The sequence below is a fragment of the Erythrolamprus reginae genome, chromosome Z (genome assembly GCF_031021105.1).
Source record: "Erythrolamprus reginae isolate rEryReg1 chromosome Z, rEryReg1.hap1, whole genome shotgun sequence".
NCBI classification, from domain to species: Eukaryota; Metazoa; Chordata; class Lepidosauria; order Squamata; family Dipsadidae; genus Erythrolamprus; species Erythrolamprus reginae.
The window spans coordinates 131,012,231-131,038,930 of NC_091963.1; the positions used below are offsets into that span (position 1 = coordinate 131,012,231).

At 39.8% G+C, this 26,700-nt stretch overlaps 2 protein-coding genes and 1 long non-coding RNA gene across 4 annotated transcripts in view; 1 reads left to right on the plus strand and 2 right to left on the minus strand.

Moving 5' to 3' along the window:
• The window catches only part of LENG8 (leukocyte receptor cluster member 8), a 33,288-nt gene extending 24,270 nt beyond the window's left edge, over positions 1-9,018 (plus strand). Inside the window, exons 11-15 of one of the 2 annotated variants that reach the window (XM_070729888.1) lie at positions 865-966; positions 2,244-2,312; positions 3,945-4,074; positions 4,859-5,066; positions 7,273-9,018. In XM_070729888.1, coding sequence (XP_070585989.1) covers positions 865-966; positions 2,244-2,312; positions 3,945-4,074; positions 4,859-5,066; positions 7,273-7,435 — 672 coding nt within the window. In that variant the 3' untranslated portion in view covers positions 7,436-9,018. The remainder of the gene's footprint in view (positions 1-864; positions 967-2,243; positions 2,313-3,944; positions 4,075-4,858; positions 5,067-7,272) is intronic. The other variant, XM_070729889.1, reaches the window with a different exon arrangement.
• Positions 9,019-15,647: 6,629 nt separating this feature from the next.
• Positions 15,648-20,093, minus strand: LENG9 (leukocyte receptor cluster member 9). The gene is made up of 2 exons (XM_070726938.1): positions 19,957-20,093; positions 15,648-17,751 (listed from the first exon to the last, which is right to left on the minus strand). The coding sequence occupies exon 2, from the start codon at positions 17,747-17,749 to the stop codon at positions 16,238-16,240; it is 1,512 nt and encodes a 503-aa protein (XP_070583039.1). The 5' UTR covers positions 17,750-17,751; positions 19,957-20,093; the 3' UTR covers positions 15,648-16,237.
• Positions 20,094-24,087: 3,994 nt separating this feature from the next.
• On the minus strand, positions 24,088-26,700 carry LOC139153333 (uncharacterized). The gene is made up of 2 exons (XR_011556796.1): positions 26,586-26,700; positions 24,088-26,090 (listed from the first exon to the last, which is right to left on the minus strand). It is a non-coding gene; the product is annotated as an uncharacterized lncRNA (long non-coding RNA).

Below are 26,700 nucleotides of genomic sequence, written 5' to 3' on the forward strand. Positions count from 1 at the left end.
CCCAGCTGACTCCCGAAGCCAAATGCAGAAGTGGGGGGTTTTTTTAATTAATTTTTTTTTTTAAATCGCGATATAGCGTTTCGCGAAGATCGAGATCGCGAAACTCGAGGGATCACTGTATGCACATTCACTAACTGCTTGCACAGAACCAATCCCTCTCTCCCTCTGTCACCACTGGTCCGGAATGCTGGAAAGGTTGGGGGGGAATCAGTGGTTTATACAGTTCTGGGTTGGTTTCAAGGCAATAAGCAATCACAAGATGTGAAAAAGTCTAAGAAAGGAAGAGGAAGAAGAAGTAGATTTGCCCAGCCAGGTGTAAAAGAATTGAGATGGTGTAGTAAGACAGAATGAAGCAGTATATATATTTACACAGAGAGAGAGAGAGACTCCCCTACCTTTACTCCTATTATGGTCATGACAAATAATCTACTACGCTTTTCTACAGAATTGCTTTGTCCAGCATTCATATTTTAAAGTTAGGTTGATGGGCGGTTATCTCCCAACTTGGACTTCTGAATTGCGAGGTTAAAAAAAAAAAACAATAGGCAGAAAATAATAAACTGAGTCTATTCTTTGGGGGGTATACTGTATAACTGTTAAGTATAAATTCGGTCAGTCGTTTTTAATATTCCCTGAATAGAAAGTGCAGGTTAATCCAGGAGATTAATTATGCCATCTTGCAGTTTTGGCAATGGTCGTCATTCCTCTATAAGCAGTTCATGGCTGTTTGTGCAAAATATTTTATTTGTCCTTTTTTTAAAAAAGCTTGTTTCCTGGGCTATGCCCTGTGTAATTCCAGAGTTGTGTTAGAAGTTGTATAATGTTTGTCAGATATTTTTAAACTGCTTCCCTCTTTTCTCCCAGGTACTTAAAAAATCTTTATCTGCAGTAAAATCCCACTGGAAAGAGAAGCAAGATTATGCCTATGCTTGTGAGCAGATGAAATCAATCCGCCAGGACCTTACAGTAAGCCAGTTCAGGCCTTGGTGGGGGCAGAAAGTCATGGCTCAATTCACAATTTGCATGCCAAGCTATAATTTTTTAACCATGATTAGACAACCATGTTAGGTCTCGTGTGGCCACTAGTGTGATAGTTAGACTAAATGTATCTTAATCTATTTGGTTGCTAGTTGTTATTTTTTGAGTGGAGAAGTTAGAGGAACTTCAGCTACTTTAGAATAAGAATTGAGTTTTTAAATTAGAGTGGAGCTTTATACACTAATTAGAGTGGTAGAAAAAGCAAAATTTGACAACCTGGAACAACCCCCTCCTCCCTTTTTTTAAAGGTCAGAAAATGTCTTTTCTAAATTTTCTAAACCTGACGTTTTCAACCTTTTTCATGTCATAGAAAAAATCTTACCAAATTTAAAATATTGCTGAATTGCTAGCTGATTCCAGGAGCTGAATGCATTCTAAATTTTGGTGTGTACATGCTTAAAGACATTTGTGAGTTTAACTCTAATGCCATGAAAGGAGAATGAGCTATACAAACACTATTTTTTAATGTTAGAATGATCCCTAGTTCTTTAAGAGCCATGGTGGCATAGTGGTTAGAGTGCAATACTGCAGGCTACTTCTGCTGATCACTAGCTGCCAGCAGTTTGGCAGATCGAATCTCACCAGGCTCAAGGTTAACTCGCCTTCCATCTTTTCGAGGTGTGTAAAATGCGGACACAGACTGTTGGGAGCAATATGCTGATTCTAAACCACTTAGAGAGGGCTGTAAACCACTATGAAGCAGTATATAAATCTTAAGTGCTATTGCTATTTACCGGCCAGCTAGTTTAGTTAAATATAGCCCATTGTAAATAGATTGCCATCTATATGACATTAGTGAGGCAGTAAGTTAAAATATACTCCGTTCACCTACATTGCATTGCCAGCTGTTACCTACCCTTGCAAAGGATTAAAAAACCCTAGATTTTAGAAATAGGAGTTGGAATCTCCCCTAGAAGCAAAAGATACTCACTGTCTACACTTAATGTATACCTAAATTGGGATCATCGAAGAGGTTTTCAGATAATCCTCGAGTTACAATTGTGAAGGAACCCTGCCCATTTAGAGTCCTAAGTCATGATGGTTGTAAAGTGGGTCATCCATGTGACAGACTCAATTTTACAATTGATAGTGTTAGTCATTAAGGGAACGCCTATTCCAACTCCTTTCTTCTGCTGCACATAGCAATTTCAAGTCACCGAACAGATATATGACTTCTTGGCAATCTCTTTCTTGACTCTGTTTAGGTTCAAGGAATCCGTGCAGAATTTACTGTGGAAGTATATGAAACCCATGCTAGGATAGCTCTGGAGAAGGTAAGACCATGTATAATCTACTAATAAAATAATGCTCCATGGATCCATTTTTATCACTATCTTTCCCCTATTTGATTTCTTATTAGCATAAATAATATATATCTGTGCACTTTAGGAGAAAGTATATAGTGGCATGCAAAATGTTCTCATTTGAATCATTTTGAAATTGAAACACCCTATTTTGAATTTGAAATGATTTAAACCCACTAACTGGATAAATATATTGTCATTTTACGTCATATAGTAGTTCCTCACAGTGTAAATCCAATCTAGGAGGAGTTATTTCCTCTTTGTTTTTAGTTGTGGAAGAAAATCTATTTTCTTGGGCAAATTTTGAAAATATACTTTTAATTTATTGTACAGATTCCAAAACAGGAAAATAACTGGATAGATGACTGCCTCCCTACCTTTTTTCTTAAACCATGTACACCTTCCTATCCCCAAAATATTTGGGCAATTAATATTCTTGTAGGGATTGTAGAAAACATTTGTTTTCTCTTTATGATGAAAGTATTCTTCTTGGATCAAAGCAGTATAGATAAAGTGTAATATTAGGTAAACCTGACATAAAGATTGTAGCCCTTCTACATTTGGCAGAGCATAAAAAGTATACATTTATCTTTTTATGTTTTACTCATATCTGGATGCAAGGTAATTAATTTGTCTAGCTCAGTTTTTGATTGAATTGTTGATTATACATAGTGAATCCTCAAGTAAGATCTCAATTGACTCCAAAATTTCTCTTACATGAGACATTAAGTGCATTTTGTCCCATTTTATGACCTTTTTTGTCACAGTTGTTAATTGAATCATTGCAGTTGTTAGGTTGTTATTAAGTAAATTTGGTTTCCAATATCAGAAAGTCTCAAAACGTTATCACATGGTCCCAGGTCATTGCAGCTATCATAAATATGAGTCAGTTGCCAAGCCTCTGAATTTTTTATATAGTGATTATGGGGATGGTGCCACAATGGTTGAAAAATGGCCACGTCATTTTTTGAAGTGCCCTTATAATTTTGAACAGTCACTAAATGAATTAAATTGAGGACTACTCATACCATCAGGTCTTAGTTGACCACAGAGATAGATTTTCTCCATTGGTGAGCCATCCCCAATCTGAATATCTACTATCTGTAAGGTCTTGCCTTTCCTATCCCTTCAAGAAAACAAAGCATTTCAAAAGGATTTTTCATTGAGAGATAGTGAATTTCCGTTGGAAAAGATATGGTTAAAAGTTGTGGAAACTCCTCCCCTCCATCCAGTCTGAAGCAAGCCAATCCACAGGTGTGAAGTTGTTGTAAGAACTTCAGGCTGAGAAGGGATAAGTTGTTCTTAGGCAGATAAGAAGTTGTTCTCAGACACCATCTCTCCAGATCAGAGACAAAACAGATGGTACCAGGCTCATCTCTGCCCCCCCCCCCTCCATGCCCAGGAACATACGTCAAAGTGAAGACCGGAACTAGAAAAGATAATATATTATCACCCACGCCCGCCGGCCCCCCCAAGAATAGTAACATCCCGATTGAGTCCTTGCTGCTGATCATTCCCCTTTGCTCAATTTGCTGTCTAGCAAAGGTTCCAGTGTGTGGCACCTTAAATATTTTCCATAATGATGATTTTTATCTTTTCCAGGGTGATCATGAGGAGTTCAACCAGTGCCAGACACAGCTGAAGTCCCTTTATGCAGAGAATCTTCCAGGAAATGTTGGAGAATTCACTGCTTATCGTATTCTCTATTACATTTTTACCAAGAACTCTGGAGGTGCGTGGTGGGGCTGTGGGGAGATACATTTTTGAGGCTAGTCTTTGAATTTACTTCAACATCTGGAAATCCTCTTCCTTGTGAAGGATTTCTAACAACACTTTCAATAAATATTTTGGCCCTGTTGTGATCTTTGCCTGTTTAACCCAAACAGTTGTGCAGATGCTCCCAGACTCCATATCTCTTTCTCAAATCATTTTCCCTATAATAGCTGTTATCAGTCATTTTAGGAGACCTAAAATCCTAGATAATTGTTCAGACTAAAGTGGATATAATAGAGCAGACCAAACTCAATCAGGTATACATCTTAAAAGGAAAGCAAATAATAAATATTTTAATTTTAGTCAATTCATGTTGAAAGTACTGGTGATCTTTGAGTTACAACCCCAATTGAAACTGGAAAATTCCTTGTTAAGTAGTGTAGTCATTAAGCAAGATATCTCAATTTTCAACCTTCCCTGCTGGCTTCTCCATTGACTTGTCTTTTTGGAAGCTGGCTGGGAAGGTTGCCAATGGTGACCACATGACCCCGGAATGACAAACTTCAGCTATCATAAAGGTGAGCCAGTTGTGAAGCATCCTGGTCATGATCATGTAGGAATGCTGTGACAATCATAAGTGCAAAGACTAGTCATAATTGCTTCCCTCCTCCCCCCCCCCCCAATACTATTGTTACTTTGAATAGTTGCTAAATTAGTGGTCATAAGTTGGGGAATATCTATAAGTAAGAAATGTGGTTATTTTGTGAGACTTTTGGGGTGACTTGCCTTTCTCCCTCCTGCAGATATCACAACTGAGCTGGCATACCTGACGAAGGAGTTGAAAACGGACCCTTGTGTGGCACATGCCCTTGCCTTGCGAGCTGCCTGGGCGCTCTCCAATTACCACCGTTTCTTCTGCCTGTACCGCAAGGCCCCTTGCATGTCCGGTTATCTCATTGACAAGTTTGCTGAACGAGAGAGGAAAACAGCCCTCAAAGCCATGATCAAAACGTATGTGGAGCTGAACCAGTCCTTGGGTTGAAGTGGGAGGGGAATGCCTCACACCTGCACACTTCCCTCCCGCTCCACATTTGTTGCAATGTCTGGTAAGGGGGCAGAATAGTGTCCAGGAGTAAGAAGTGGGTCAAATATAGGGTACTCTTTTCAGCAACTTCAAGGAAGATGTCTATGCCCTGGGCAGGTAAGTACAGTAACTGCAATCCACTTAGGCAAGCATTTAGGATGTTTAATTATAAATTGGCTTGGCTGTTTCTCATGACCAGGTCACTCGATCTTTGTTGATTCACTTGGATAGGAAACAAATTCTTTCGCAGAAATCTTTGACTCTGAAATGTGAATCTAGTAGTCAAGTTCATTTGAGAAATGGTTGCAGTTTTATTTGGGTACCTGACTATAAGTGGTTTGGGAGCTGAGTTAGAAACTGGGAGGTTGTGGGTTCTAGTCCTCCTTTAGGCACGGCAAATGATTGGAAAGTATCTTAGCTCACATCCCCTCCCCTTGTACTTGTGGGGAAAATAGGAGCAGGAGCATTGCGTATACTGGCTTGAGTTTCAGAAATAAAGGTGAGATATATAAATAAGTAATAAAATAAGCCATTAGACGGGGTTGTGAGAAGAATCAGAATAGACTCCAGATTGCCTTTGTGGTTTATTATTTTCTCTCTCATTTTATGCTTTGAATATTCACCCTGGTTCTCTCGTAGTGTACAGTTCAGAGGCAATCTCTCCATCCGTAGCTCTCCTTTCTGGCCTTTTCCATTCCCACATTTTGGGCAAATAAAATGAGGAATGAATGTGAGAATATATGTGTTTTAGTGGGGTTTTCTAAGTAATGTTTTTATATTGTTCTAAGAATTGTTTTTAGGGGTTGGAAGCTGCCCATAGTCCTTTGGGAGTTGGGCGGCATACAAGCATAATTAATAAAATAAATAAATAAAATAGGGACAGAGCGAGGTGAGGTGCTGTATAGATGGTTTTTGGCCCTGCTGTAGAGGTGGTCCACTCCCCACCCCCCGGTGGTTGGATCAAGGTAGCTTTGGTGCAGAAAGGAACTGTAGCATGGGAGCAAGAAGTGGCCAGGACCTAGAAGCAAAATGTTGGTGAATGATAAAAAGATAAAATCTGTAATTTTGTATTCTTGTCTCTGGTAGTGAATAATTAATAACCAGGGAGGCAGGAAGAATTGAATTTGCTCTAAATAATCATTATAAGCATTAGTTGCTCACATAATATTCTTCTACTCTCTCTATGCTGTTTTCCCAAAGAAACTAGTCTTGGTCACCAACCAGAATGTCTTAGAAAGTTATTTTGACATAGGGTTATTTCTCTAGAGTGGGAGACACAACTTTTATTTATTTTTTATAATGCTGTCCATATCGTTGTGAAATTTCCTTTTTCTGAGTCCAAGTCTCCTGCTCTCTAGTGATGAGCAAGAGTCAAGACTAACCCCTCACAGCATTTTCTTTTAGTTTAACTAATCAATCATTTTTTAAAAAAAATACAACACACTGTATTATTACTCTGACACCACGATCAGCAAACACACCAAGAAAACAAATCTTAGCACACTACTTTTTTTTTAAATGATCTCTATTAGAGATTGCATGAAAAAGCTTCTGTTCTCAAGCATCCCAATCTGTTCTTCTTGAGTCATTCTAAGGAGTCCTTTTTCCTTTTTTTTCCTTAATCCATGTTCCAGAACCACTCCATTAAAAGGTAGAAGGCAGTTTAAACTCAATATCTCTCATTTGTGGTGGTGGTGGTGGTAGCGGCGATACTCAAAGTCCCTTTGAGTAGTTCCATCTCTCCCCCTTTCAACCTAAGAAACCCTTGAACTCTACCAGAAGCCTGTCTGGTCCAGCCCTTTCCCCCCAAGGGACCGCCCACTATCTCTAGTAAGCCCACAAGCCTATATGATACGCTGGTCCATCCTTCTTCTGAGTAAGTTTAAGCCCACAAGCAGCCTATATGATACGCGAGTCCATCCTCCCAATTGAGTAAGTCCCCCCTGCTGAAATTCCGAGGTCAGTTGAAATATACTGGAATGCAAAACTTGAAAGATGGGTTGGCTTCGTTTCCGCCTATTGCCAGGGTAACTAAAGGTTAAAGGTCCGCACGCCAGCCGGATGTGCTGCTTGTCATAGTTTCTCATGTGCTGCCCTTTCCCGTTCACCAGTGTCTTTTTTTATCTCCCTCAGTTTCCGCCCGGTGCTTCCGGTCTCCTACGTTGTGTCAGAGCTGGCCTTCGAGAGCAAGGAGGAGTGCCAAGCTTTCCTTGCAGCTCTATCCCTTGTGTACACTAGTCCCGACGCCACCAAGATTGACTGCAAGCAGAGCTTGGCGGTCCTGGCCAATTTCTGAAAGCAGGAAAAAAACACACACCCCACTGCCCTGTTCTAGCCTATTTTTAACCTGTACATATATAGATATATATATATGTCTGTGTTTGTGCGTGTGTATATATGTATATAAAGTCAGATAACAGTTGGCTGCTGTGGGCAAGCTGGGACTTGCTCTGCCACTTCACCCGTTGCCCACAACGCACTTGGATAGAAGAGGGTAAGATCCAGCGGACATCAGATGGCATCTGAGAGATCACCGGAAGCAGAAGAGCAGAGAGTTCGGTCTTAAGGAGTCTTGGGGGTTTGCCAGCAACAGGGAAAGGAGATTGCAGGGAAGAATAGTTTTGCACCATTTACCATCATCTGTTCCTCTCCCACTTCCTCCTCCTCTCAAGATCCATGAGTTGCTAGAGCCCCTGCCTCTCTTCCCCGGTAGTTCTGAAATTGCCAGGATAAAAAGTTGGAAATCTCTGGATTAATTATGGGAGATGATGGAAATTGCCGCCTTGTGTGTCACCATCTCTTCATTGTCATAAGGATTCAGGAAGCTAGAAGATCTCCTCTCTAAGCCACAGAGCAAACCCTTTAAACTTATTTTTAATGATGATGATGATAATAATAATAATTATTATTATTATTTTTATTATAAAAGTCTCACCAGGCACTGTTTTATTCCACTTGGCAGATCTGAAAAAGGCACCGGTACATGAGCGCATTTGGCTAGATGTGAATATATATATGAAACATGGTTTTGTACAGAAGCTACAAGTTGTAAATAATACTAGGCAAATTATTTGTTTCTTAAGAGAGAGAAAAATCCATGTTTTTCTACTTTTATAATGATGCTTTTAACAGTTTCCTCTGGAGATGAAAAATTCAGGTTTTGCGTGCGCATTTTGTGTTCTTTATTATGCTCCTCAAAAACTAACACTGTCTCAGTTTTTTCCTCTTCCGAGCTACGGCCTGGCTATGAGAAAAGCTTGAGAAATGCCACCTCTCCAGTCAAACACAAAAACAGCCCGAGGGGGGAAGAGCAAAGCAAAATCTGTCTTCACATATTTCAAAGACTTTTTTCCTATGCAAAGGAGAGAATGTGAGAGACTTCTTTGTTAACAAAACCCCGCAAGGCCACTGCAAACAAAGCAAATCCACAGAAGGCACGGTGCACAGCTGTGAAATCAGATCAACAAACAAGATGATCTTCACAGTCTCTTCTTCTCTTGTGTTTTGGAGTTGTCATGCTAAGTTTTATTAATTTATTTTTTTACCTCCCTCTGTCCTCAGTCCTTTACAGGTAAACTCGAAAATGCACCACCCATTTTCACTTTTCTCTCGTCACATTGTTTCAGTTTTGTTTTTTCAAGTTTTAAAAGATTGTCCAATAATTTTTTCTGTTGTTTTCTTTCTCCCACCCTCTCTTCCACTCTTAGTCTCTTTAGCTTCTCATAATCCCTTCTTCACCTCTGTTCTTCTTTGCTCTAACACCTCTTTCTTTTTATTTTTGAACATGTGTAATTTTGGGATATTTTGGCTTGGGCTGGATTCCTTTTTCCTTTTCAGAAACTTTCTTCCATTTGATTAAAAGTCAGTTTTTTAAAACAACGTCATCTGCTTCAGTGTGGTGGTGTTCGAAGCCTAACAGAAGTCAGAGGGAGCACTAAATCTGATATTCTAAAGGGTGACCATTTTCTATTTCTGCTTATATAGGTGGTCCTTGACTTACGATCGTCTAGAAACCAATCACGGTTATAATAAACCTACTTGGGAGCTTCTTACAACCAGATTAGAAATTTTGGTGCCCCTCATGATCACATGACTAAACTTTGGGTGCTCAGAAGCTGGACCATATTCATAATGTTTGCAGGATTCCAGTTTATGTCTTTAACACAAAAATGATATCTACTTCCAGTTTTCTGACAAAACCATTGGTTCCTTTTAACAACTGCCAAAAAATATTGTAAAATCAGGTCGGTCACATGACCCAGGGAATCCCCAATCTTTCCAGCTATGCGGACTGGCAGCTAGGGAGAGAATGGGATGGTTTCGAACATGAATGCACCAGTTAACGCAAATTCAATACTGTAGCAGGGATTGGGGACTCCTTATGTGACCACCCTGTTTCATAATAATCACAACTTCCAACCACGATGGGCAGACCCCATTGCCGTCATAAATGAAGGACTACCTGAATTAGACGTTTTGTCTTTTCCCAGCTTTGCATATTTCATCTACTGGCAATAGGGGTAAAGGTATTAAATGTATTTGTGTCACTGGTGTGTAGTCTCTTCCGTGGCTGTCTCATGGGAGAGGAATGCTCAAGTTCCAGCATGACTACTTTTTGTAGCAGACAAGTTTCACGTAAAAATACAGTGGTACCTGTACTTACGAACTTAATTCTTTCCATGATGAAATGTTCCGTACGTAGAAGCAATTTTTCCCATAGGAATCAATGTAAAAGCAAATAATGCATGCAAAACCATTAGGAAAATCCAAAACTTTAAGACTTTAAAAAAAAAGTCGCTGCGGGGCTGACGAAGCGGAGGCGAATGGAGTGGGGGGAGGGACAGCGAGAGGTGGCAAGCAGTGGCAGTTCCAGCGAAGGAAGGCAAAAAGAGCCTCTCTTGAGCTCCATGAGTCTTTGCCTCCCGTTTCTGTCCACCCCACTCTGATCATTTCTCCTACAACTTTCTCCTCTCTTGAGCTCCATTTCATCCCATTTCTGTCCACCCTACTCTGATCATTTTCCCCACACCTTTCTCCTCTCTTGTGCTCCATGAGTCTTTGCATCCCATTTCTGTCCACCCCACTCTGATCATTTCCCCCACACCTTTCTCCTCTCTTTGAGCTCCATGAGTCTTTGCCTCCCATTTCTGTCCACCTCACTCTGATCATTTCTCCTACAACTTTCTCCTCTCTTGAGCTCCATGAGTCCATGCCTCCCGTTTCTCTGGGTGCTGGGACAGATCTATCTCTTCCCTTAGCGCCCAGAGAATGGAAAACACTCCCTTGGATCCAGGCTGCCCAGATCGAAGGGAGGGCTTTTCTCTGAGAGCTGGGAGAGACTTCCTCCCTCGTTGATAGCCCTGCTGCCTCCTTTTCCTCCCCCTTTTTTTCTCTTCCTCCTTTCTTCCTCTTCCTTTCCTCCTCTTCCTCCCCCTCGTCCTCCTTTCTTTCTCTTCTACCTCCACAGGGCCCCCCTCCCCCCAAGGTCGCTCACTGTTCACTGGTGTGCAGGGCTGGGAAGGCAATTGCTCTTCCCCGACTGTGTCTTCTGCAGAGCTGTGTGGCAGCGCTGGCAAAGCTTAAGGAAGGAAGGAAGGAAGGGACTTTGGGAGGGGGTGAAGGTTGGTTATGGGATTCTTTTCTTCCTCTTCCTTCTCTTCCTCCCCCTCCTTTCTCTTCCTCCCTCAACGGCATCCAAACAGTCGCCCCCACCTCCTGGATCTGTCCTTTGTGCAACTGGTATATCCCCTTTGCTTGCCTTAAATCCTGCTATTAAAGTGCCTTGGAAACCAAGGGAGGGAGAAAAAAAAGAGACTTGGCCATGCAGTTTGGAAGGGGGGGTTGTCTCGCTGCAGAACTGGGTCTGCGGGGTAGGGCTGTGGTCCCGAGCTGCGGGGCATTCATTCTGCCTTCTCCCCTCCACTTGTGCACACCCTCATCCCCAGCAGCTGCACTCCTTCCCACCGATCAAGAAGCCGTTTCACTTTTTTTGGCCTCTTGTTTGTTCCGTGGGGGAGCGGGATCAAGAGGAGGAGGAGGAGGCTTCTGTTCTCGATCCTGGGGAGTGGGGAGTTTGTCGCCCGTGCACACGCATTTGTATGTGTGCTGTCACTTTTCATTGGGGAATCCCGGCAGTGGCAGTCACAAGGCAGAGGAATCCCTGGGCTCGGGTTCGTAAATAGAAAATGGTTCAGAAGTAGAGGCAAAAAAATCTTAAACACCAGGTTTGTATCTCAAAAAGTTCGTTAGTAGAGGTATTCGTAAGTAGAGGTACCACTGTACAGTATTTGGAAATGTAGGACTTATTCATGCTGCAGGAATGAATAACTCAAGGATGTTAATGAGGTATTTCTGCAGTTATTTCAGATGTAAATATACAGAAGCTATATGTTCAATTTGATTTTGCTAGCTTCTGTTAAGTCCTTTAGTATTGTTGTAAATAATTTAATTATTCTACTTATAATAAGATTGATGGCATATTAACTGGTTGGTTTTCAGAATATCATAGATTAGAACAATTGACAAGATTACTATACTATGCATCTTCTGATATGGAGTAGTCTTACTAATGGAAGCAGGTATGTAGCAAGTGGTAACATGGGGCAATTATTTCCAAAGTACAGGGTGTGTTCCAAAATAATGATGATGATAATAATAATAATAATAATAATAATTTATTAGATTTGTATGCTGCCCCTCTCCGAAGACCCTGGGCAGAACTTTGATGTCACGAAGACTTCTTTACTGGTCGGACGAAACGTGGCCTCCAGGAAGGATATCTTTATGACATCAAAGCTCCGCCCATGGAATTCCCTATTGGGATTCCCCACCTCCATTTCAGCCTCCAGATTGGCCGAAAACGCCGCTGCGGATCGCAAAAACCTTCTGAAACAGCTGGGCACTTCTTGGCGGCCTCCGGAACCTGAACCCGAACTTTTGCCAAACTTCCGGGTTTGGCTTTCGGGACAATGCCAAGAAGCCCCCCGGCTGTTTTAAAAGGTGACAGCCGGGCGGCGGCGGCCAGCAGAGTGCCATTTTGCGATCGGTGGGTTCGTAAGCTGGAAAAAGTTTGTAACGAGGCAAAACATTTCCAAACCCTGGGTTTGTATCTCGAGATGTTCGTATCACGAGGGGTTCGTATCACGAGGTACCACTGTATATGTATCAAGAAGTGGGTGTCGATTGAAAAGGTGTTTATTACAATGATTTTTTTAACCATTGAAAATTACATTTAATTTGGTTATACTAAACAAAGCAAAATAACTTTTCCCCTCAGCCACAGACTATTGGGCCAGAGCAAAAGAGACTATACTTTACCTTTCAGTGCCCCTTAAAAAAACAAAACTTAAGAGAACACAAGCCAAATATTTACTTTACATTGTTCCTCATCAGTGAGGGAGAACCTTTGAGTCTATGCATGTGCTAGCATGTGCTCACACCCATTCCCTTCTCTCCATGCATGTGCACACACACCCTTGTGTTGACAACGCACATGAACACAATCCCTGTACCCATGCGTGTGCACAGACCTCACTAAAGCCTGGGATGGTGAAAAAGTGGGCAGATGGGCAAACCGGAAATTCAGAAAAACTGACTTAGTTTGCCCGTTGAGCTGGGTTTTTTGCACTTGAGAGCCTTCAGGGAAGCTTCCTGAAGCCTCGGAGTACAAAAAACAGCACAACGGGCAAACCAGAAGTCTGCTTTTCTGGATTTCCGGTTTGCCCGTTGAGCATTTGTTTGCACTCCAGAGCTTCGGGGAAGCTTCCTGAAGCCTCCTGACAGCGAAACAGCTTTCCCCAAGGCTGAAACTTGGCTGGATATCATGCACGGGTGTGCTGGAGCTGACAGACGCCTTGTGCGCCCTCCAATATAGCTCTATGTGCCACCTGTGGCACGCATGCCATAGATTTGCCCTCACGGTTCTACATTCTCTTCCATCTTTGCAACCTCAAAGGGATTTGGTTTAATACAGATGAAATTCCAATATTACAGTCAGCCCTTTGAAGCATTTATGCATCAAGCATGCACCAAGTTTGATTGTTAGCTGCTCAGAGTCCTTTTGGAGTGAGTGCCGTATAAATACAATAAATAAATAAAGTTCTTTTTTTTCAGGGTTGGTTAGCATATTAGATTCAATCATCAGAAGCAGCCTTGAAACATACAAATACGACGATAGTTCAGTCAACCCTTTGCAACACCTTAAAGCAGAATGTCCTTTTGGAGGATCATCTGTGCAATTTTCCTTTTCCTTCATTCCTATCCTCAATATAAAGCAGGTAGTCACTGACTAAGACGATCAGAAACGTAGGCAGTTTGAATCCCTACTGTATAGGTCTCCTGCATGACCAGTTGGTTGGACTAGATCAGTGTTTCCCAACCTTGGCAACTTGTAGATATATGGACTTCAACTCCCAGAATTCTGGGAGTTGAAGTCCAGATGTCTTCAAGTTGCCAAGGTTGGGAAACACTGGACTAGATGACCACCAAGTCCCTTCCAACTCTGTTACTGTTAGGTTATGAGCAGTGAAGGGCTACCAATTTTTTTACTACCGAACTGGGTGTGCCTTACGCAGGAAGCCCTGCATTTTCTTTCAATATCTTTCAGTGCAAATTGGGTGCTCTGGGGTGGAGCTCCATTTTTGCTACCCCATTACGTTCCCCCCCCTCACCGGTCCAGGCAGCAGCCCACCCCTGGTTATGAGCAGTGATGGGCTACCAAAATGTTTACTACTGCACTGTGGGCATGGCTTATGCATTTTGTTTCAATATCTTTCCCTGCAAATTGAGTGCTCTGGGGTGGAGCTCCATTTTTGCTACCCCATTACGTTCCCCCCCCTCACCGGTCCAGGCAGCAGCCCACCCCTGGTTATGAGCAGTGATGGGCTACCAAAATGTTTACTACCGCACTGTGGGCATGGCTTATGCATTTTCTTTCAATATCTTTCCATGCAAATTGAGTGCTCTGGGGTGGAGCTCCATTTTTGCTACACCACTGCGTCGTGTCCCCACCCCCCTGTCCGGGCAGCAGCCCACCCCTGATTATCTACTATATAAAGTGTATGTATACACACGCACACACAGCTCTTCTAAAATTATACACAACCTCATTTACTGCGATAGAAAAAACATACCCAGAGCCCGGGGGGGGGGGGGGTGTAAAAATTTTGCTACCGGTACTGTCTACCTGACTGTACCCGTAAGAGCCCATCACTGGTTCTGAGTCTAAAAACACAACATACCTATAACATAATTTAAAAATATCTGAAAAGAGATTGTAAAAATGCCATGCTTTTATTATTGTGCATTATTCTGTTTAAATCAAGCCAGGCAAAAAATATAACCATTATCGCAATATTCCTGTTCTTTTTTCCTCTTCCCCATTTTGATCAACTTTACTATTAGAGGTTTTTTTTTAATATACTTTATTAATTTTTCCATAAAAAAACATACAAACTCACAAACATTTAAAACACATAGTAGGGGTTACAATCACCGTTCCCCGTAAGCTGTGCGCGTGCATGCGCGCGCACCCCAAAATACCCCCCGTGCACCCTTTTCCATGGGCGCGCGCTCCCCATGCCCCTGCCAGCCCGTGGGGGGGCGGGGAGGTGCGGAAATAGGAGGAAAGGGAGCCGCGGCCGCCCCTGCCTCCCCACGGTGCCTCTGGCCAAACGCGCCCCTGGCTTCTCGGCCCTGCCCCCCGCCTGCCCGATCCGCCCCCTCTCCTCCTCCGCCTCCTGCCTTGGGGCGCGACTTCTCCTGCGGCGGTGGCAGCTGCGGGACGAAAGCGCTGCCAGCCAGGGGGCTACGAGAGAGGGCTTTCTCCGCGGGCTTCGGAAATGCCTGCCCCGCCCCTCTTGCAGCCCCTTTGCTGGGAGCGCTTTCGTCCCAGACTTCCAGCAAGGAGGCTGCAGTAGAGGCAGGGCAGGCATTTCCGAAGCGCTCGGAGAAAGCGCTCTCGCAGTCCCCTCGCCGTCGGTGCCTCCGTTCCGGAGCTCTGCCTCACAGCTGATCACCCTGCCGCCGCCCCACGGCTACTGCCCAATGCCGCTGCTGAGAGAAAGAGATAAAGGGGGGGAGAGGGAGATAGCAAGAGAGAGAAGAGAAAGAAAGCAATAGAGAAAGAGAAAGAAAATGAGAGAAAGAGAGAGATAAAGGGGGGGAGATAGCAAAAGAGAAGAGAAAGAAAGAGAGATAGAAAGAAAGAGTGAGAGAAAGAAAGCAATAGAGAGAGAGAAAGAGAGAGAGAGAGAAAAAGAGAGAGAGAGAGAGAGAACAAGAGGGGGAGAGAGAAATGACTTGATTTAAAGCATATGGTAAAAAGCACCCAAATAATAACAGAGAGAAAAAACCCCAGCCGTTTGTGTGTGTGTGTGTGTGTGTGTGTGTGTGTGTACTCTTGAACCATTTCCAATAGCTCACCTCTAATTGGAAATGGTTCAAGAGTTCACGCACACACACACAAGGGGGGAGGAGACAGGGATGGAAAAAGAAGATAATAATAGTAATAGATTTTGGTTTTGTTTTATTATTAATTTCTTTTAATAAAAAAAGAAGGGAATTTTTAAAAATTTATTTATTCATTCATTCATTCATTCATTTATTTTTCTATGCCGCCCAGTCCCAAAGGGACTTTCGCTCAGACACTATACTTTTCTGCCCACACCGAAAAAAAATTAGAGGGAACATTGGTTACAATTACCCCTCTTTTCTTGAAGTCAATTTTTAATACAGAAAAAAGGATATATTCTTAAGTCTTTAAGTTAGCATAATATTTTAAGTGAAAAGAAGAATTTTGTCTACATATTCTAATAAACATAGGGTTGAATTAATAAAAAAAGAAAAACCAACAGCAGCTACAACAACAAAAGATATCAGTAACATTTGGATATATTCATGCAATTTTCGTAACCTTAATTTTAAATTTATTTTTATGTATAAACTTTATTCCAAATAATATAAAAATCAGATTCATCTTGATCATTAGAGTTTAAAGTGCTCCAAATAGATGCAATTCTGGGAATTGAAATTCACCCGGTTTCCAGTTGCCCAGCTCTGCCCATTCATAGAGTAAACGTTCATTGGGAGGTATCTCCTACTAAGTCCCACTCCCTCCATATAAATCCACTTTCAGTATGCTGACATACACGTTATTGGTTCTTTTGCCTTTTCCCACCTCATACAAACCTATGGACTCAACTGCCTGGACTCCTAAATCCTCCATCGTAGGAGCCCAAGCCAAACCTGACGGGAGCTGTGGCATTCCCCTTCTAGGAGGAACTTTCACGACCGTCAAATGGAACTTCCCTTTGGAGGGAGGGCAAATCACAGTCAAGCCCTTTTTGGTAAAGGCGTCTTCCAGACTTTGAGCCAGAGCTTCCAGTTGGGGCACGGGGTCTGGTGCCAAGTACAAAACCCGTGAATTAAAAGACTCCACGTTACGGAAGGAGAGAAGCAAGACGGGGGGCAGCAGCCGCTGAAAACCAGCCTGAAGTTCTTCCAGAGCCATCAGCGCTCTGTGGATTTCTTCAGTGGTATCCAAGTGCAACAGGGAAAGCGTAATGTGCAGTGTAGGTGTAGGCAGGCAGAAGGGAGCATAATCTGAACTGACGGCACATAGAGCCTCCTGGAAACGTTTCACAGCTTCATGGATTTCTGGGCTGGTGATGGGGATAGCTATGAAATGGGTGGGGCGTTCCTTGGGATAGGAGAGGTTCCTCCCTCCCCTCTTTTCCAAATCCACGTTTTCTCTCTTCACCGTCACCGGTTCGTTTTCTATTCCAATGGCACAAGCGTGTTTGAATTCTTCACACTTAGCTGAGCCAACTGTCTCTTTTTCTTTGCTGGCTATATTTCCATTTTGGTCAATGGACATGTCGTCAACCAACTCCAAATTATCTCCCACTTCCCCCAAAGCCATCACTACCTTCTGTCCACTACTTGTCCCGTTCAACTCTTTCTCTTTGGCTGAATCCCCGCCTACCTCTCCTTCATCTTGGAGGCTATTTGGAAGACCTGACGGTTCCTTCTTAGCTTTGATGTCTTCTTCCTCCATCACTTCTAAGATGGTCTTCCCACTTCCGGTGGACCCAAAAACATCATCGGTACGAGTGACTTTGTCCCAAACTACACGGTCTCGGTATTTAAAATACTGGATCCTATGTTTAGGGATAGCCAGTATCCCAGGACCAACCGATGCTAGATCCTCCCATGAGAAAGAAGTAAAAGGTTCCTCCAAGATCCCCAAGAACCGGTCAAGATAGCCGATAGAAAACTGTTCAGCAGGCACCTGCGAATCCCAGAGGAGTCGGGATATGACATCCTCGGCTGTTTTCATGGGAGGTTTCTTCCCTTCTGTGAGCTGCGAGGGAGGAACATGGACAGGTCCAGGATCTTTTGAATGGTGGACCTCACCAACATCAGCAGGATGGTAGTTTTGGCAGCAGGCACCAAAACGGCAGCGTCCCTCCAGGAAAAAACGGCAGGGAGGGTTGACATTAGAAGACGGTTCTTCATTCAAGGATGAGCCTGGATCTTCCGATGGTTCCAGAAGACAGTCAGAAGAGGAGTCAGTGAAGTCCTTTCCAGAAGAGGCAGCCAATCCATCCATCGCTGTACGGGAGAAACAAAATTAAAATCAGAAGAACAAAGGTGGATCACATGCAGTTTCACTTGTTGTCCCAGGAACAGTTCATAGCAGAAAAATAATTATGGGATGAGTGTTGAGCTGAGCAACTCACTTTAAGGGCAAACGTAATGGCTTCAGGCAGTGTGAATCATAAACCAGGAAGTCTTGTCAAAAAAAATAAATACCAAGTTCAGGTATGTGCCAATCTTTTCCCATGGAGACACTAACCAAATGTGCTACTGTAATGGACACCGATGAATTATTTTGCCCTGGTAGGGTCTCAGGTTGAAGCCTCCCAATACATTAATTCAAGGCACTCTTCTTTTTCAACAGTTGGGTTTTACCCAGGCACTAAGCTCCATACAGTGGATCCATACTTCACAGCTTTTCAACCACCTTGATGAAATTCAATCATCATCATAATCATCATCATTAATAATATTATTATTGGCATAAAGTCACCACAAAGTAGTTTAATAACCACTGCTTTCACTCTTTAGCCCAATAGAAACATAGAAGTCTGACGGCAGAAAAAGACCTCATGGTCCATCTAGTCTGCCCTTATACTATTTTCTGTATTTTATCTTAGGATGGATATATGTTTATCCCAGGCATGTTTAAATTCAGTTACTGTGGATGTATCTACCACGTCTGCTAGAAGTTTGTTCCAAGGATCTACTACTCTTTCAGTAAAATAATATTTTCTCATGTTGCTTTTGATCTTTCCCCCAACTAACTTCAGATTGTGTCCCCTTGTTCTTGTGTTCACTTTCCTATTAAAAACACTTCCCTCCTGGACCTTATTTAACCCTTTAATATATTTAAATGTTTCGATCATGTCCCCCCTTTTCCTTCTGTCCTCCAGACTATATAGATTGAGTTCATTAAGTCTTTCCTGATAGGTTTTATGCTTAAGACCTTCCACCATTCTTGTAGCCCGTCTTTGGACCCATTCAATTTTGTCAATATCTTTTTGTAGGTGAGGTCTCCAGAACTGAACACAGTATTCCAAATGTGGTCTCACCAGCATTCTATATAGCGGGATCATAATCTCCCTCTTCCTGCTTGTTATACCTCTAGCTATGCAGCCAAGCATCCTACTTGCTTTCCCTACCGCCTGACTGCACTGTTCACCCATTTTGAGACTGTCAGAAATCACTACTCCTAAATCCTTTTCTTCAATGTTTCTCTTTAGCCCAAAGTAGTTTAATAACCACTGTTTTCTCTTTAGCCCAATGTGTTTTTTTTAATCTCAGCATAATATGTGCAGCCTTCAACTCCCATAACTGAAATCAGTACATTTTAAAGTAGCTGAGGTGATCATACAAAGCTTGGAATACCATAGTTGAGGTAACAAAACAAATTAATTAATTTTGACCAAAGTAATTCATCCACCTTTCCTGTATTTTAGTGCATTTGCTATATTTTATGTTTTGTTGCAATTTCTTTGTTAAAATATCTACGGTCAGGCAGCAGTCAAATTTGATAAATTATCATTATTGATCATCGCAGTCAGCCAGATATTCAGATTGGATTAAGGATTTTTGTCTACCTAAAATCTATAACGTGGACCTGGAATAGAAATATTATTATTATTGTTGTTGTTGTTATTGTTGTTATTTTCCCAAAAAACAGTAATACAAAGCAAACAAGACTTATATGCTGGATTTCGAGCCGCTCCGAATCTTTGGAGAGGGGCGGCATACAAATCTAATAAATAATAATAATAATTTCATATCCCAATAACACAAGTCAAACACTTCCCAAGCGTCTGGACTTATGTGATGTATTTTCATATGATGCATGCATATCCAAGTATGGTGGCCTTTTTAAAATTATTTATTTATTCGGGATCATCATCATATTTTATTCATTGAGCATGAAACTCAGTCAGCTGAACATTTAAAAATGTATCACAGTTACTTTTGACAGGCACTGATAGTTGATACAAGTTGCCCTCAGCATATCCTAGGTATTACCCTAATAATAATAGTGATGGTGATGACGATGGAAGCTGAAGGCATGGGTTCACTTTTAAAATCATTTTGCCAGTCCTGCTCTACTCATGAGTCACAAAGGGCTGCTGCTGCTGCTTTTACTATTTGGCCTCCTCGCATAGTTTAAAATCAAAAGCAGAGGGAGAGAGAGGAAAACAGAAGGTGGATCGAGTAAGGGGAGAAATTTCCTACCTTTCTCCGATCACCCACACCCGCTTCCGGGTCTGAGTTTCGGCGAAACCCGGTCCGGGTGGTTGGTGCCCGAAGCGGCCGCTCCCCGCCGCCGGCTCTGATTTCCTTGTCCTGTTTATGGGTAGGTGGAAAACAAGGAAGGGACTCGCAAACAAAGTGAAAAGCATTGTGGGGATATTCCCGGGTTTGGCCCATTTTCCCAGCCAAAGCCTGCAGAGGGCACTGTTCCACCAACTTAACGCAGTTCTTATTTGCAATCGGTTGCTGCATTGGGGCCCCTTCCCATAGCAAAGCGGGGAAGAGTTAGGGATCTTTTTAGGAAAGATATACACGTGCCTTCTGCCCTGAGAGCGATTTGGTTATTTGATTTTTATCTTGTCTTTATTGCATTATAAACAAAACAATACTTACTATTCCTGTTTTCCCCACAACAACTCTTTGAGGTGGACTGAGCTGAGAGAGAGAGAGCAACTGGCCCAAAATCACTCAGTTGATTTTCATGTTTAAGGTAGGAATTGAACTCATGTTTCCTGCTTTTGGGTCAGAACTTAAGACATTACTGGTTCTCCTATGGCTATTTCTTTTATGTCTTCTTCTAAAGACATAAAGATTTTTATTTTATTGATTTTTATTGATTTATTTGTCAAACATGTATACGAATAGCAGCAGTAAACAGTCTAAGGTTAAGGTTTTGGGGATTGGGGGAAGAAACCACAGAATTAAGTAGTGCATTCCAGGCATTAATCTGTTGATCAAATCATATTTTCTGCAGCCGAGTTTGGAGCTATTATGTGCTCGTGTATTGCTGCGGTTGAAGGTGAAGTAGTCATTAACAGGAAGGACATTTTGGTATATGGTTTTATGAACTACATTTAGATCAGATCGGAGGCGACATAATTGTAAATTGTCTAATCCCATTATTTCAAGTTTGGTGGTATAAAATATTTTGTTGTGAGCAGAGGACTGAAAGACTCTTCTTGTGAAATATTTCTGGACTCTCTCAATAGCATTAATATCTGATATGCAATGCGGGTTTCAGACAGGTGAGCTCTATTCATAATTGGTCTAACAAATGTTAAGCGTTGGTTAGCAGTGTAATATCGCGAGAAGAAGCTATGTAAAATTAGATTAACAACTAAGTGGCTTTTTGGCAATATTGTTAGGTGGGCTCTGGCACTTAGGTCGTTGGATACAAGTACAGTGGTACCTCGAGATACGAGTTTAATTCGTTCCGGACCTGGGCTCTTAAGTCGAGCAGCTCTTATCTCGAACGACTTTTCCCCATAGGAATTAATGTAAATAATTTTAATTGGTTCCAGCCCTCAAAAAACTCACAAAGTTAGTCTAAATTATGCAGAAAGACATGTTTTTTTTTCTTTTTCTTTTTTTTTTTTCAATTTTTTATTATTTTTCATAAAATAGACATACAGACATACAAACATTAAACATAGAGTGGGGATGTATTTCCCCGCTTCTTTTGAAAGTATACATTCAAATAGAAAAAAGAATACATAATCAAACATTTGTTAAATGTTAAAAAGTCTAGTAAAAAATTTTCAAATCTTAAATGCAATGTTAGTACGGTATAAGTAAAAATTCTTAATATGTTGTTTATGTGTAATATATTCATCTAATCAAACATTTAAACAAGTCTCAGTTACTAAACATACATAAAACAAAATTCTTAATATGTTGCTTGTGAATAAACTATTATATCATGATCATCAACAAATACATTTGAACTAATATTAATATTGTTATTACCTAAATAAAAACAGATATATCTCTTATTTTTTCTTATCTAACCATTTATATATATTATTCCATGTTTCATAAAATTTAGTATCTTCTTGATCGTTTAATCGTCTTGTCATCATATCCATTTCAGCGCAATCTAATACTTTAGCTATGACATCTTCTTTCTTGGGGATTTCCTCCCCCTTCCAGTTTTGCGCATATATTATTCTAGCCGCAGTTAATATGTGTATGATTAAATAAAGAGTTTCTTTCTTATAAGTCTGATTGGTAATTCCTAATAAGTAAAATTCCGGGGTGTTATCTATATCATGCTTTAATATTTCTTTTAATATGTTCTCAATCATCTTCCAATAAATTTTAGCTTTACCACATGTCCACCATTGATGGTAATAAGTTCCTATTTCTTTCTTGCATTTCCAACATAGTGGGGATGTTTTAGGAAACATTTTTGCTATCCTGTTTGGTGGGAGATGCCATCTATAAAACATTTTAATTTGGTTTTCTTTTAATGAAACTGACTTGGTCATTTTCCAGTTATTAATCCAAACTTTTTCCCAAGTATCTATATCTATTTCCTTACCTATATTTCTGCACCATCTTATCATAGTATCTTTTAAAGTCAACTCTATATTTTTGTGAGCGATAAGAAATTTATATATTTTCCCTATCATTTTTACTGGATTGGTGGTAATTAAATTACTTAACAAATTCTTACTTTTATTAAAGATGTAAAGAGTTTTATCCTTCTGGTATCTGGATCGAATCTGGGCATAATGCCACCAGTCTATTATTATCCCTTCTTCTTGTAATTTATTCCTAGATTTTAGGTTCATCTGGTCATTTAATAGTTCTTTATATCTATAAAATATTTCCGTGTCTTTTATAGACTTTGGATGTGTTATTGCTTCTAAGGGGGCTATCCATTCTGGAACATTTAAGAAGTGGTTTTTCTTTATGTCTTTCCAAACCTCTAATAGATACTTCCTTAATGTGTGTCTTTTAAAATATGAGTGATTTTTTTCCTTATCATACCATATGAATGCATGCCAACCCAACATGAGGTCATGTCCTTCTAAATTTAATATTCTTTTATTCTCTAAGGTTATCCAATCTTTAATCCATGTTAAGGCGGCGGCCTGGTAATATAATTTCCAGTTTGGAAGACCAAATCCTCCTCTTTCTTTAATGTCTTCTAAACAATTTATTTTTATCCTTGCTTTTTTCCCTTGCCATATAAATTTTTTAACTAAATTTGTCAAGGTTCTAAAAAAAGTTCCCCCTGGATTTATTGGAATTACCTGAAAAAGAAATAAAACCTTAGGCAAAATATTCATCTTAATTGTAGCAATTCTTCCTAAAAATGATATTTCCAGGTTATTCCACGTTTCTAAATCTTTTTTAATTTCTGATAATAATTTTGTATAGTTATCATTTTTTAATGTTATTGTTTTCGCTGTCAAGTTTATTCCTAAATATTTTACTTTCTTTACGGTTTTTATTCCAGAAATATTTTCTAATTTAGTTTCTTGTATTTTATTCATATTTTTAGTTAAGAAAGAAGTTTTGCTTTTATTTATCTTTAAGCCTGCTACCTTTCCGTATTGTTCAATAGTTTGCAATAAAGAAGGAACTGTTGTTATCGGTTCTTCAATTATAAACGTTAAGTCATCTGCAAAAGCTTGAAGTTTGTAAGTTTCGTCACCTATAGTTAAACCTTTTATTTCAGAATCCGCTCTTATTTTAATTAATAAAGTTTCAAGTGTCATAATAAATAACAATGGTGATATAGGACATCCTTGACGAACTCCCTTATTTATATCAAGTATTTGTAATTGGTTATTATTTAATATTATCTTAGTCGTTTGTTTTGAATATATAGTATCTATTAAATTAACAAATTTTGGGCCAAATCTCATTTTGTTTAATTGCATTTTTATAAATATCCAGTTGACGTTGTCAAAGGCCTTTTGAGCATCTAAAAACATTAAAGATGCTGTCTTATCTGGATGTTGTTCATAGTATTCTAATGTGTTTATTACTGTTCTAAGGTTGTTTTTAATTTGTCGCCCTGGTAGAAATCCATTTTGGTCTTGGTGTATTATTCCATTTATAATTCTTTTAAGTCTATCTGCGTAAATGGCAATAAATATTTTATAATCTACATTTAATAAAGATATGGGTCTATAATTTTTGATTTTTACTGGGTCAGTGCCGGATTTGTGTATTAAAGTTGTCAACGATTCTGACCAAGATTTCGGAATTTTACCTTCAAGTCTACATAAATTAAAAGTTTCTAACATATGGTTTCTTACTATTTCGTTTTCTATCTTGTACCATTCTGCCGGTATAGCATCTGGACCAGTGGCCTTATTGTTTTTCTGTTTTTTAATTATGGTTAGGAGTTCTTCCATTGTTATTGGTCCATCCAACATAGTCTGTTGGTCTTCTGTTATTTGTGGTAGTTTTGAAGCCTGTAAGTAATTAAAAACTTCATCTTCACTGACATTGTCTTTGGCATAAAGATCTTTATAAAAATTATAGACAATATCCGCCTTTCCTTCTGTATCATATTTTATTGTACCATCTTTATCTTCTAATTTTTTTATCAATTTGGATTGACTCTGCTTCCTAAGTTTATATGCTAACCATCTGCCTGGTTTATTTGCATGTTCAAAATAATGTTGTTTTGCTCTTTTAATTTTTTCAGTTATTTGATTTTGTTCTATAATTCTAATTTTATGTTTAATTACATTTATTTCTGTTTTAAAATCTCTGTTCTTGGTGTGTTGCTGCGATGCAAATTCCAGTTGTTTTAATTCATTTATTAATTGTACATACTTTAATTTATTTTCCTTATTGTATTTTGCTATATAGGATATTGTTAACCCTCCTATATAAGCTTTGAGTGTATCCCATAGATTCTGTGGAGTGGTGTCTGGAGTTTTATTAATTTCAAGAAATATTTTTAATTCCTTTTCGATCCAATCCTTATATTTCTTATCATTTAATATATTTCTATTCATCCGCCAAATATTCTGTTTATTATTCATTCTTATATAAACCACTATTGGGTTGTGGTCGGCCCATGTATTGACATCTATCTCTACTTCCCTTATTTGTTCTGCAACCATTTTTGGTGTCCATACCATGTCTATTCTTGTCCAAATTTTGTGGGGATTAGAATAAAACGTAAATTGTTTTTTATGGGGGTGTCTTTCCCTCCATATATAATTTAACAATAATTCTGTTTTCATTTTTTGGAAAGTACTAGGTAATAGATTTCTTTTTGTTTTTTTCCTTTTATTATTACTCCCCCCCCTTGAATGGTCTAATTGCCTATTCACAATAGCATTAAAATCACCTATTATTAATACGTTCTCAATAGCTAAATCTATTATTATTTGATGTAAATTTTTATAAAATGTCATTTGGTCTTCATTGGGAGCATAAATAGAAACAACCACTATAGGTCTAGGTTCAATATCAACTTGTACAATCAGTATTCTACCATCATTATCCTTATATATTTGTTTGGAATTTATAGAATTCTCTACATACATCACCACACCTCTTTTTTTTTGATCTGCTAATGCAGCATACATTTTTCCAATTTTAGGATTCAACAATAATTTTTGGTTATCTTTTTTAATATGTACTTCTTGTAATATTGCAATTTGAGCATTTTGACTTCTGATTTTGGAAAAAAATTGTTTCCTTTTCCTTGGTTCATTAAGTCCATTAACATTTACCGAAAAGATCTTTAGATCTTTAGTTGTTGTCATTTGGTAGGTTTTTTGGTTTCTCGCTGGGGTTGAACTCTTCTAGCACCTTGGTCCTGCTCTATTGCCTAATAGAGCAGGAAACCAAGGTTTGCTAACAGTGCATAGCCTTCAATTCAAACTTCTTTTACAGATAGTAATAAAAAGAAGGAAAATCAGAAGGAGATCAAAAAAGGATTAATTAATCAAAAAGAAAACACAATATATATAGTTATAGTCTTCTTATAAATCAAGAAATTATACTAAATAAATGAAGAATGTGAATCCAAATGTCAGAAGATACAATTATACTTAATCCCAATTGCAGGTCTCAGGAAGGAAGTCAAATTAATAGTTTTCTTGTGATTAAAATGGAGTCTATGTTCTTTTCCAAATTCAAGACAAAGGCAAAAAAAGTAGATCTCAAAATGGAGTCAGGTTAGAAGTCAGAAGTTCATATAACCAGGCAGATGTGAAAAAGTTCTCAAAAAAATAATCCCAAGAAAAAGGCAATCAGCAAGTAATCCAAAGTAATCCAAAGGCAATCAGCAAATAATCCAGCTAGGTTAATCCAAGGGTGAATATTCCAAAGGAAAGGTATCAGTTCCTTCTATTTCCCTTTTATTTTCAAGTTGTTATATGATGTTATTATGTTGCAGAGACAACAGGATGAGAAAAAATAAGGCAACAAAGTTATATTCCTCCGCTGTTGAAATGTCAGCACAATGTTTTTAACAGACTATAAAAAAGAAATTTTACTCATCATTACTGATTTATTCGGGATCATCATCATATTTTATTCATTGAGCATGAAACTCAGTCAGCTGAACATTTAAAAATGTATCACAGTTACTTTTGACAGGCACTGATAGTTGATACAAGTTGCCCTCAGCATATCCTAGGTATTACCCTAATAATAATAGTGATGGTGATGGAAGCTGAAGGCATGGGTTCACTTTTAAAATCATTTTGCCAGTCCTGCTCTACTCATGAGTCACAAAGGGCTGCTGCTGCTGCTTTTACTATTTGGCCTCCTCGCATAGTTTAAAATCAAAAGCAGAGGGAGAGAGAGGAAAACAGAAGGTGGATCGAGTAAGGGGAGAAATTTCCTACCTTTCTCCGATCACCCACACCCGCTTCCGGGTCTGAGTTTCGGCGAAACCCGGTCCGGGTGGTTGGTGCCCGAAGCGGCCGCTCCCCGCCGCCGGCTCTGATTTCCTTGTCCTGT

Excerpts from the sequence above, each read along its gene's own strand:
- LENG9 (XM_070726938.1), bottom strand. The coding sequence starts at position 17,749 with ATGGATGGATTGGCTGCCTCTTCTGGAAAGGACTTCACTGACTCCTCT.